Source organism: Oncorhynchus masou, chromosome 10, assembly GCF_036934945.1.
Source record: "Oncorhynchus masou masou isolate Uvic2021 chromosome 10, UVic_Omas_1.1, whole genome shotgun sequence".
Taxonomy (NCBI): Eukaryota; Metazoa; Chordata; class Actinopteri; order Salmoniformes; family Salmonidae; genus Oncorhynchus; species Oncorhynchus masou.
In genome coordinates, this window is record NC_088221.1 from 38140147 (window position 1) to 38152946 (window position 12800).

General features: G+C 43.8%; 1 protein-coding gene across 13 annotated transcripts in view; it reads right to left on the reverse strand.

Moving 5' to 3' along the window:
* LOC135547586 (semaphorin-5B-like) overlaps positions 1 to 12800 on the reverse strand; it is a 294439-nt gene that overhangs the window by 154961 nt on the left and 126678 nt on the right. For all 13 annotated transcript variants that reach the window (XM_064976720.1, XM_064976725.1, XM_064976724.1 and 10 more), the window contains 2 exons: positions 9672 to 9771; positions 7377 to 7422 (listed from right to left, as the gene is read on the reverse strand). In XM_064976720.1, coding sequence (XP_064832792.1) covers positions 7377 to 7422; positions 9672 to 9771 — 146 coding nt within the window. The remainder of the gene's footprint in view (positions 1 to 7376; positions 7423 to 9671; positions 9772 to 12800) is intronic.

The window sequence follows — 12800 nt, forward strand, 5'->3', positions numbered from 1 at the left end:
CCAATGCTCTAACCACGAGGCTTCCCCGCCGCCCGAGTATAACTTTACTCGCATAAAAACTGTGGTTTGTGATGTACAATTTCCAGGGCTGGAATACTAAAAACAGGTCCCACACCACCACGAGCCTTCTCTACCTGATGCACTGTAATCCCACAGTAGACCCCTGTAACAGTAGCTACCTCCATATAGACATCACACCAAACACTCACTCTTTCACCACCCCACCACCATCCTAGGAGATGAAAACACTCCAGTCCCAAAACCACAGAATCAATACCAGCAAGCCAACTGCTGCCAGGAAAGTTAAAGAAGGAGCGGCAGAACAGGAGTAGAGAGAGGATTAGAAGGAGAGAATGAGAGCAGGTCTGGGAGCCCAGCGGAAGAGAGCGCTGGCTGCAGACAGATAAGTGTGGTTTGTTAAAGACCACTGACAGGGTTCGATAGGCTACATTCTAAATGTAACCCATTACAGTTAAGTGTCCAAAATGGTCATCAGTAACGTAATTTTGAGATTACCCAAAATCAGTAACGTAATCGGATTACTTTCCCCTTAAAGAGTAACTTTCATGAAAAGTTGTTTTAATCGAAAACCAGGATGTTTTAGGCTTAGTTATAGTGAAACACATTAACTCTGGTCTTCATTTCGACAGTTCATTGCCAGGGTGATATATTGTTCTTTTAGTAGTACATCTAGCTGTTTTTACACCTAGCGGTTGAACTCCATTGAAATGGTGATGTAGAGGCACCTTGAGAAGGTTCCTCTGTCATCTCAAGGAAGGGGTTCAGTATGAAATACACTCCCTTCTAGATGTGCTGGGTGGTACCAACTCAAGGAAGGGGTTCAGTATGAAATACACTCCCTTCTAGATGTGCTGGGTGGTACCAACTCAAGGAAGGGGTTCAGTATGAAATACACTCCCTTCTAGATGTGCTGGGTGGTACAGACTCAAGGAAGGGGTTCAGTATGAAATACGCTCCCTTCTAGATGTGCTGGGTGGTACAGACTCAAGGAAGGGGTTCAGTATGAAATACACTCCCTTCTAGATGTGCTGGGTGGTACCACCTCAAGGAAGGGGTTCAGTATGAAGTACACTCCCTTCTAGATGTGCTGGGTGGTACAGACTCAAGGAAGGGTTTCAGTATGAAGTACACTCCCTTCTAGATGTGCTGGGTGGTACAGACTCAAGTAAGGGGTTCAGTATGAAATACACTCCCTTCTAGATGTGCTGGGTGGTACAGACTCAAGGAAGGGGTTCAGTATGAAATACACTCCCTTCTAGATGTGCTGGGTGGTACGGACTCAAGGAAGGGGTTCAGTATGAAGTACAATCCCTTCTAGATGTGCTGGGTGGTACCACCTCAAGGAAGGGGTTCAGTATGAAGTACACTCCCTTCTAGATGTGCTGGATGTTACTAACTCAAGGAAGGGGTTCAGTATGAAGTACACTCCCTTCTAGATGTGCTGGGTGGTACCACCTCAAGGAAGGGGTTCAGTATGAATTACACTCCCTTCTAGATGTGCTGGGTGGTACCACCTCAAGGAAGGGGTTCAGTATGAAATACACTCACTTCTAGATGTGCTGGATGGTACCGCCTCAAGGAAGGGGTTCAGTATGAAATACACTCCCTTCTAGATGTGCTGGGTGGTACCACCTCAAGGAAGGGGTTCAGTATGAAATACACTCCCTTCTAGATGTGCTGGGTGGTACAGACTCAAGGAAGGGGTTCAGTATGAAGTACACTCCCTTCTAGATGTGCTGGGTGGTACCACCTCAAGGAAGGGGTTCAGTATGAAATACACTCCCTTCTAGATGTGCTGGGTGGTACAGACTCAAGGAAGGGGTTCAGTATGAAATACACGCCCTTCTAGATGTGCTGGGTGGTACCACCTCAAGGAATGGGTTCAGTATGAAATACACTCCCTTCTAGATGTGCTGGGTGGTACAGACTCAAGGAAGGGGTTCAGTATGAAATACACTCCCTTCTAGATGTGCTGGGTGGTACCACCTCAAGGAATGGGTTCAGTATGAAATACACTCCCTTCTAGATGTGCTGGGTGGTACCACCTCAAGGAAGGGGTTCAGTATGAAATACACTCCCTTCTAGATGTGCTGGGTGGTACCGCCTCAAGGAAGGGGTTCAGTATGAAATACACTCCCTTCTAGATGTGCTGGGTGGTACCACCTCAAGGAAGGGGTTCAGTATGAAATACACTCCCTTCTAGATGTGCTGGGTGGTAAGGACTCAAGGAAGGGGTTCATTATGAAATACACTCCCTTCTAGATGTGCTGGGTGGTAAGGACTCAAGGAAGGGGTTCATTATGAAGTACACTCCCTTCTAGATGTGCTGGGTGGTAAGGACTCAAGGAAGGGGTTCAGTATGAAGTACACTCCCTTCTAGATGTGCTGGGTGGTACAGACTCAAGGAAGGGGTTCAGTATGAAATACACTCCCTTCTAGATGTGCTGGGTGGTACGGACTCAAGGAAGGGGTTCAGTATGAAGTACAATCCCTTCTAGATGTGCTGGGTGGTACCACCTCAAGGAAGGGGTTCAGTATGAAATACACTCCCTTCTAGATGTGCTGGATGGTACCACCTCAAGGAAGGGGTTCAGTATGAAATACACTCCCTTCTAGATGTGCTGGGTGGTACAGACTCAAGGAAGGGGTTCAGTATGAAATACACTCCCTTCTAGATGTGCTGGGTGGTACCACCTCAAGGAAGGGGTTCAGTATGAAGTACACTCCCTTCTAGATGTGCTGGGTGGTACAGACTCAAGGAAGGGGTTCAGTATGAAATACACTCCCTTCTAGATGTGCTGGGTGGTACCACCTCAAGGAAGGGGTTCAGTATGAAGTACACTCCCTTCTAGATGTGCTGGGTGGTACCACCTCAAGGAAGGGGTTCAGTATGAAGTACACTCCCTTCTAGATGTGCTGGGTGGTACCACCTCAAGGAAGGGGTTCAGTATGAAGTACACTCCCTTCTAGATGTGCTGGGTGGTACCACCTCAAGGAAGGGGTTCAGTATGAAGTACACTCCCTTCTAGATGTGCTGGATGTTACCATCTCAAGGAAGGGGTTCAGTATGAAATACACTCCCTTCTAGATATGCTGGATGTTACCATCTCAAGGAAGGGGTTCAGTATGAAATACACTCCCTTCTAGATGTGCTGGGTGGTACCACCTCAGGGAAGGGGTTCAGTATGAAATACACTCCCTTCTAGATGTGCTGGGTTGTACAGACTCAAGGAAGGGGTTCAGTATGAAATACACTCCCTTCTAGATGTGCTGGGTGGTACGGACTCAAGGAAGGGGTTCAGTATGAAGTACAATCCCTTCTAGATGTGCTGGGTGGTACCACCTCAAGGAAGGGGTTCAGTATGAAATACACTCCCTTCTAGATGTGCTGGATGGTACCACCTCAAGGAAGGGGTTCAGTATGAATTACACTCCCTTCTAGATGTGCTGGATGGTACCACCTCAAGGAAGGGGTTCAGTATGAAATACACTCCCTTCTAGATGTGCTGGGTGGTACAGACTCAAGGAAGGGGTTCAGTATGAAATACACTCCCTTCTAGATGTGCTGGGTGGTACCACCTCAAGGAAGGGGTTCAGTATGAAGTACACTCCCTTCTAGATGTGCTGGGTGGTACAGACTCAAGGAAGGGGTTCAGTATGAAGTACACTCCCTTCTAGATGTGCTGGGTGGTACAGACTCAAGGAAGGGGTTCAGTATGAAATACACTCCCTTCTAGATGTGCTGGGTGGTACAGACTCAAGGAAGGGGTTCAGTATGAAATACACTCCCTTCTAGATGTGCTGGGTGGTACAGACTCAAGGAAGGGGTTCAGTATGAAGTACACTCCCTTCTAGATGTGCTGGGTGGTACAGACTCAAGGAAGGGGTTCAGTATGAAATACACTCCCTTCTAGATGTGCTGGGTGGTACCACCTCAAGGAAGGGGTTCAGTATGAAATACACTCCCTTCTAGATGTGCTGGGTGGTACCACCTCAAGGAAGGGGTTCAGTATGAAGTACACTCCCTTCTAGATGTGCTGGGTGGTACCACCTCAAGGAAGGGGTTCAGTATGAAATACACTCCCTTCTAGATGTGCTGGGTGGTACAGACTCAAGGAAGGGGTTCAGTATGAAATACACTCCCTTCTAGATGTGCTGGGTGGTACCACCTCAAGGAAGGGGTTCAGTATGAAATACACTCCCTTCTAGATGTGCTGGGTGGTACCACCTCAAGGAAGGGGTTCAGTATGAAGTACACTCCCTTCTAGATGTGCTGGGTGGTACCACCTCAAGGAAGGGGTTCAGTATGAAGTACACTCCCTTCTAGATGTGCTGGGTGGTACCACCTCAAGGAAGGGGTTCAGTATGAAGTACACTCCCTTCTAGATGTGCTGGGTGGTACCACCTCAAGGAAGGGGTTCAGTATGAAGTACACTCCCTTCTAGATGTGCTGGGTGGTACCACCTCAAGGAAGGGGTTCAGTATGAAGTACACTCCCTTCTAGATGTGCTGGGTGGTACCACCTCAAGGAAGGGGTTCAGTATGAAGTACACTCCCTTCTAGATATGCTGGATGTTACCATCTCAAGGAAGGGGTTCAGTATGAAATACACTCCCTTCTAGATGTGCTGGGGTGTACAGACTCAAGGAAGGGGTTCAGTATGAAGTACACTCCCTTCTAGATGTGCTGGGTGGTACCACCTCAAGGAAGGGGTTCAGTATGAATTACACTCCCTTCTAGATGTGCTGGGTGGTACAGACTCAAGGAAGGGGTTCAGTATGAAATACACTCCCTTCTAGATGTGCTGGGTGGTACCACCTCAAGGAAGGGGTTCAGTATGAAATACACTCCCTTCTAGATGTGCTGGGTGGTACAGACTCAAGGAAGGGGTTCAGTATGAAATACACTCCCTTCTAGATGTGCTGGGTGGTACAGACTCAAGGAAGGGGTTCAGTATGAAATACACTCCCTTCTAGATGTGCTGGGTGGTACCACCTCAAGGAAGGGGTTCAGTATGAATTACACTCCCTTCTAGATGTGCTGGGTGGTACAGACTCAAGGAAGGGGTTCAGTATGAAATACACTCCCTTCTAGATGTGCTGGGTGGTACAGACTCAAGGAAGGGGTTCAGTATGAATTACACTCCCTTCTAGATGTGCTGGGTGGTACAGACTCAAGGAAGGGGTTCAGTATGAAATACACTCCCTTCTAGATGTGCTGGGTGGTACCACCTCAAGGAAGGGGTTCAGTATGAATTACACTCCCTTCTAGATGTGCTGGGTTGTACAGACTCAAGGAAGGGGTTCAGTATGAAATACACTCCCTTCTAGATGTGCTGGGTGGTACGGACTCAAGGAAGGGTTTCAGTATGAAGTACACTCCCTTCTAGATGTGCTGGGTGGTACAGACTCAAGTAAGGGGTTCAGTATGAAATACACTCCCTTCTAGATGTGCTGGGTGGTACAGACTCAAGGAAGGGGTTCAGTATGAATTACACTCCCTTCTAGATGTGCTGGGTGGTACAGACTCAAGGAAGGGGTTCAGTATGAAATACACTCCCTTCTAGATGTGCTGGGTGGTACCACCTCAAGGAAGGGGTTCAGTATGAATTACACTCCCTTCTAGATGTGCTGGGTTGTACAGACTCAAGGAAGGGGTTCAGTATGAAATACACTCCCTTCTAGATGTGCTGGGTGGTACAGACTCAAGGAAGGGGTTCAGTATGAAATACACTCCCTTCTAGATGTGCTGGGTGGTACCGCCTCAACGCTCACTATGAAAGCAGGATACCGTGTGCTTTATTTGGCAATGGCCTTGGTAAGTGGAGTGTACCATTACATTTTGCATGATGCTTCCTTGACTAAATTCAAAAGGCAGTTAGGCAGATTTCTGCATATGACTTCATTCAAAGTTTTTGATTACCGTTTCATACACATCTATGTGCTTTTATGAAGAAAACAAAATGTAGGCTATCACGATTATATGTTTATAATCGAAGCTACATCCATCGTAACAAGAAATAGATGACAATGTTGGTCATGTCAAGTCATTGTATTTTTCCCCTATGACCATGCGTCCTCTGAAACACAACCCAACTAACCCGCACTGCTTCTTGAGACAATGCCCACTTAACCCAGAAGCCAGCCACACCAATGTGTCAGAGGAAACACCGTACACCTGGCAAACGTGTCAGCGTGCACTGCGCCCGGCCAGCCATAGGAGTGCACAACGGGACAAGGACATCCCTGCCAGCCAAACCCTCTCCTAATCCAGATGATGCTGGGCCAATTGTGCGCCAACTGGTGTCCCAGTTGCGGCCGGCTGCAACAGAGCCTGGACTCAAACCCAGAATCTCTAGTGGCACAGCAATGCAATGCCTTAGACCACTGCACCACTCGGGAGTCCTCAGGCAGGTATATATTTTTTCAAATCCTTTATCTACATTATTTATTGCCTGCCACACACTTGTAATTCTGAAAAGTGAAAGCATGTCTGTGAGAAGGGATGCCCTGGTAGTAGTTGTAGGTTTTTATACAGTACCCAAGACCAATCTGAGTTAATTTGACCATTGGAAAAAGAGCTACTGTGTAAATATTGCAATGTGAGTTGGATTGAATTAATCTTCATTTCCAAGGTGATGATTGCACTTTTCTTCCCAACACAATACCGCAATAAATGTGAGTCCACATTTATTTTATGTCCCATGGGGGATTCGAATTTACACAGCAAGTGGCAATATATGTCAGCAAATAAGTGCCTTAACACTGTGAGTTAAATGTGCATCATAAGCAAATACGTCCCTGGACATCATTTTATTATCAGAGCGTGCCTGGTATATTTTAGTGAGAAACTTTTGGAATCAGGTACAACTACCTTTACCCACCCCCAAAATGAACATTTACTAGCAATTCCCCCCAACTACTACTTCTCACCTGAATGCATGTTTTGAACATTTGAAGGGGTAAGGGCAAAGGCGGAAATTGGGGTTGAGAGTTACCCTTTAAGAGGCATAAGACGACGACAAAAAAGGATCCACCAAACGCATTTGGTGTGTCATCATAGTGGACTGACTTTTGGTCAGACTCGTTCGAGTGGAATTAACTTCAAACTGGCACCTTTTTTCCAAAGGCTGAACTGAATGTCATTGAGAAAACAGAAATGATGTCATAATGTACTTTTACACAAAGATCCTTTTGGAATTGAAATGTAATCTAAGTAATCCGAGTTTCTCAAAAGTATCCAATCTGATTACAATATTTTTGCTGGAATAACTGATTAGTTGTTTTTGTTGTAATCAGATTATATGTAACTGGACAACACACAGCAAGAGAAGAGAGAAGGTGGACTTATTTTACCTGGATGAGAGACACGTTGTTGAGACTCAATCTGAAGAGGAAGTTTCTGTGTAAAAATGACAGAGAGGAAATAACAGTTTAAACAAACAGTTAATAAACACTTAGTTTACATGGCAGTTGTGTGTGTTTTCTGTTACAGTGAGTCAGAAATGGCACCACAGGTCCCAGAGTGGTGATGCACTTCGACTGTGTTTTTAACGCTTAGCATCAATATATTGTATTAAACTAAATAGAAAGAACTGACAAATGATGCCTCGCCACATGTTTTCTGGCAGCCCATTACTGATTCTCTGCAGTCATATAACAACTCTGGAGCTAGACATTGTTTCAAAACGTCCAGCTGCCAAATTCCAGACCAGGCCCTGTCAAACAAGCCTCAACAAACTACTTAAAGAGCAACTGAAGGCAATAAACAACTTATCTGGTAGAAAACATGTATTCGAGTATCAAAATTGACTACAAAGTGTAAATAGGATAATTTTGGTCATAAAATTATTCTTGTCCAAAACTGAGATTTGCGAGATAAATATGAACAAGTGATTTTTCACAGAATGAAGGGTACCGTAACATTTGTGTTTATTTCCATCCTGCCCACAGCTGGCAGAACCCAAGTGATCATCAGTTCGGAGAGCAACTATGGAGCGAGATAGCTGCCAAAAGGTTGACGGTACATATCGTTAGGATTGTAAGAAAAGCCATAGTAAATTGTTAGGATTGTAAGAAAAGCCACAGTAAATTGTTAGGATAGTAAGAAAAGCCATAGTAAATTGTTAGGATGGAAAGAAAAGCCATAGTAAATTGTTAAGATTGTAAGAAAAGCCATAGTAAATTGTTAGGATTGTAAGAAAAGCCATAGTAAATTGTTAGGATTGTAAGAAAAGCCATAGTAAATTGTTAGGATGGAAAGAAAAGCCATAGTAAATTGTTAGGATTGTAAGAAAAGCCACAGTAAATTGTTAGGATGGAAAGAAAAGCCATAGTAAATTGTTAGGATTGTAAGAAAAGCCATAGTAAATTGTTAGGATTGTAAGAAAAGCCACAGTAAATTGTTAAGATTGTAAGAAAAGCCATAGTAAATTGTTAAGATTGTAAGAAAAGCCATAGTAAATTGTTAAGATTGTAAGAAAAGCCATAGTAAATTGTTAGGATTGTAAGAAAAGCCATAGTAAATTGTTAAGATTGTAAGAAAAGCCATAGTAAATTGTTAAGATTGTAAGAAAAGCCATAGTAAATTGTTAAGATTGTAAGAAACGCCATAGTAAATTGTTAGGATTGTAAGAAAAGCTATAGTAAATTGTTAAGATTGTAAGAAAAGCCATAGTAAATTGTTAGGATTGTAAGAAAAGCCATGTGCGAAACATGAAATATAAATGTTAAATTAGATCTGTAAACGTATGACTATAAATTTACATTTACACATGTCTCCCTTTACTCAGTTACAGATCTTTTTAATCGATTGAAACTTTTGTCAGTCTTGTTGCATCTGCAAAGGCTATGAACCAAATGTAGCTAGTTGAAGTTAGCTTGTCAATCAAGCAACTCTAGCCCAGACATGAGATTTTCTTTGCAGCTTCCGGCTTCATTTGAAAATAAAAGTCTAGAGCTAGTTTTAGAACTGCATTCAATAACGAAGTTACACCAGTATATGGCGTAGTATAGGCTTGGGCATTCAGCAAATGACTTGTGTGAGAACGATAAAGACAGCCTTGTCTAGAATAACCGCCTGAGCTGCAAAATAGAAAATAAATGATTTAGGCTAGGCCTATTCCGCTATCTAAATATGCCATTCTGTTGTGTGTTTTATTAAAAACACACAACAGAATGGCATATTTAGATAGCGGCCATATAATTGCATAATTTATTTTTATAGCCACTGTCCCACACCAACCGGCTGAAGCTAATTGGAGAAAGAAGTTGGCTAGCTTGTTAGCTAGTCGAGGCTAGCTCCAGACACAAGACCTGGTTAGACTGTTTCAAGTTATCTAGAAGGGTGAGTGACTAACTGTGTGCTGTTTTGGCAGAGTGAAAGTACAAACGCTTTTCATGTTCGAACACCCACATCAAAACATGGCCCAAATCTGGTTCTCAGTCTCATTTCCTGATGAGGATAATTGAACCAAAGTTAAATCAGGAAGTTCAGACCCCCTTTAACACGATTACCACTTTTGAATTTATTTCAACATTGTCTATGATAGAAAGTGAGGAATTCTCAGCAGCAGCGAAGTGCAGGGGCAGGCAGAGTGTTTTGCTTAAGTGATAAATGATCAAGAGATAAATGAAGGAATGCATTCTTACCTTGCACCCACTATCAGCTCATTCCTGGTCAGATCAAGGGTCAGTTGGGAGTAGTCTCTCACGCCCGGGTGGGAGAAAATAGAGATCCAAGGACTCAGGGCTGAAAGAGAGGAAGAAAAGAGTGCAAGGGATAGAGAGTGAAAACGAAAGCGAGACTTAAGTAAAGTTAAGGACTACAAAGGATATTTCTCTACTATATTGTAACATGAAAAATAGTCTTCTGTTGGGCTCCTGGGGCAGCCTGTTCAGTCGAGTTAAATTGAAGGTGACAGCAACATGAGTAACGTCTCTGAAAAAAACCTAATAAGAGAGATTCGGAACACTTCTAATTCACATTGAAGTGGGTTACGATAGACGTCCTGAAAACACACTGGAATCACCCTGTGCTCTGATATGGTTGTCATGATCTATTTTGTGTTGTTATAGGTCCAAAACAGTGTAGCATCCTCTATATTGTCATAGAAAAACAGCCCATTATCACCAATTTCACCTTTGCATATGCTTTCAGTTGGCCAATAATGTGAAAGTATGAAGAGGCCTCACCTGATGTCTTACAGGTGCAAACATGTCTGTCGGTGAGAAACGACCGATACGCTGTGGCTTGCAGCAGCGAAGGAGTGAGTGGGTAGATTGTGATTGTGTCCAGCTACTGGTAACCCCCCTCTGTGAGACCCCAGTGGGATCCAGCAGAGAGGGACAATGCTGTCTAAGACCACATCAAGCCTGCTGAGCCTAAAGCAACCAGTAAAAAAGAGCCCTTCCAGGAAACACTCCTCAGCGCCTACTGCTTCAGACATTTGACAGTCACTTCACAAATCAAAAACAATTTCTCTCGGCAGGGTCACAGGAAGTCACACAATGCACCTTGTAGAGTGGCGGGTCCAGAAAGTGCTCAGCTGATCTCCATGTGATCAGCGCGTGGGTTTGCTAAATGGATTTCACCACATGACTGTTCTGCCTTATTATTATTCAACCATGCTGGTCATTTATGAACATTTGAACATCTTGACGATGTTCTGTTATAATCTCCACCCGGCAAAGCCAGAAGAGGACTGGCCACCCCACATATGCTCTCTCTAATTCTCTCTTTCTTTCTCTCTCTCGGAGGACCTGAGCCCTAGGACCATGCCCCAGGACTACCTGACATGATGACTCCTTGCTGTCCCCAGTCCACCTGACCGTGCTGCTGCTCCAGTTTCAACTGTTCTGCCTTATTATTATTCAACCATGCTGGTCATTTATGAACATTTGAACATCTTGGCCATGTTCTGTTATAATCTCCACCCGGCACAGCCAGAAGAGGACTGGCCACCCCACATAGCCTGGTTCCTCTAGGTTTCTTCCTAGATTTTGGCCTTTCTAGGGAGTTTTTCCTAGCCACCGTGCTTCTACACCTGCATGGCTTGCTGTTTGGGGTTTTAGGCTGGGTTACTGTACAGCACTTTGAGATATCAGCTGATGTACGAAGGGCTATATAAATAAATTTGATTTGATTTTGATGAGATTGCAAGGTGAATGGGATTTGTTAATTTTATGTGTAGAACACAATATTGAAGTGGTTGGTTGCTTGGATTCAGCGTTGCAGTGTGTTTAGTAGCATATAACATGACAGAAAACCTAGACATCATTTTTTGTTGTTGTTATTCCCAGAATAATTGTATTTATTTTGGCCCCCTGCAAAGACAACCTTGGACATCTTCAGTTTGTTTACTGCATAAAAAAAATGCATTTACCATTTTAAGAAGTGAATGCTTGAATTTGAACAAAAATTATTAAAATAACAAAAAGCTCAGTGGGGAGTTTCTATTAAAAAAAATGCATGATTTATCTCTCCTGATATTTTAACATTTTACTGCAGTGGGCTAAATTAGGGTGACAGTGTTTTTGGTCATCTTAAACAAATCTACTTTGAAACAAAAGTACACACCTCTAACACCTCTAACACCCAAAAATACAACATGCCATGAAAGGCACGGGGACGAAGCCCAAAACAAACATGTATGCAAAAACACACAGATGTAACCCAAACCAAAGAGCGAGGTTACACCACTAATAAATACACAGAACGAGACTCGTAATAACAATACACGGGATGAGACCAGTAATAACAATACACGGGACGAGACCCGTAATAACAATACACGGGATGAGACCCTTAATAACAATACACGGGACGAGACCCGTAATAACAATACACGGGACGAGACCAGTAATAACAATACACGGGATGAGACCCTTAATAACAATACACGGGACGAGACCCGTAATAACAATACACGGGACGAGACCCGTAATAACAATACACGGGACCCATAATAACAATACACGGAACGAGACCCGTAATAACAATACACGGGACCCATAATAACAATACACGGAACGAGACCCGTAATAACAATACACGGGATGAGACCCGTAATAACAATACACGGGACGAGACCAGTAATAACAATACACGGGATGAGACCCTTAATAACAATACACGGGACCAGACCCGTAATAACAATACACGGGACGAGACCCGTAATAACAATACACGGGACGAGACCCGTAATAACAATACACGGGATGAGACCCTTAATAACAATACACGGGACGAGACCCGTAATAACAATACACGGGACGAGACCAGTAATAACAATACACGGGACGAGACCCGTAATAACAATACACGGGACGAGACCCGTAATAACAATACACGGGACCCATAATAACAATACACGGAACGAGACCCGTAATAACAAGTACACAGCAATACACGGGACCCGTAATAATGAGTACACAATCCATGCAGCATGAAAGCCGAAACAAAGCAATCACAACATTCTTATTGGCAGACTCAATTGCCTTGGTTTCTCAAATGATTGCCTCGTTTGGTTCACCAACTACTTCTCTGACAGAGTTCAGTGTGTCAAATCGGACGGCCTGTTGTCCGGACCTCTGGCAGTCTCTATGGGCGTGCCACAGGGTTCAATTCTCAGGCCGACTCTCTTCTCTGTATACATCAATGATGTCGCTCTTGCTGCTGGTGATTCTTTGATCCACCTTTACGCAGACGACACCATTCTGTATACCTCTGGCCCTTCGTTAACTGTGTTAACCTCTCTTGGGTAGGGGGCAGTATTTTCA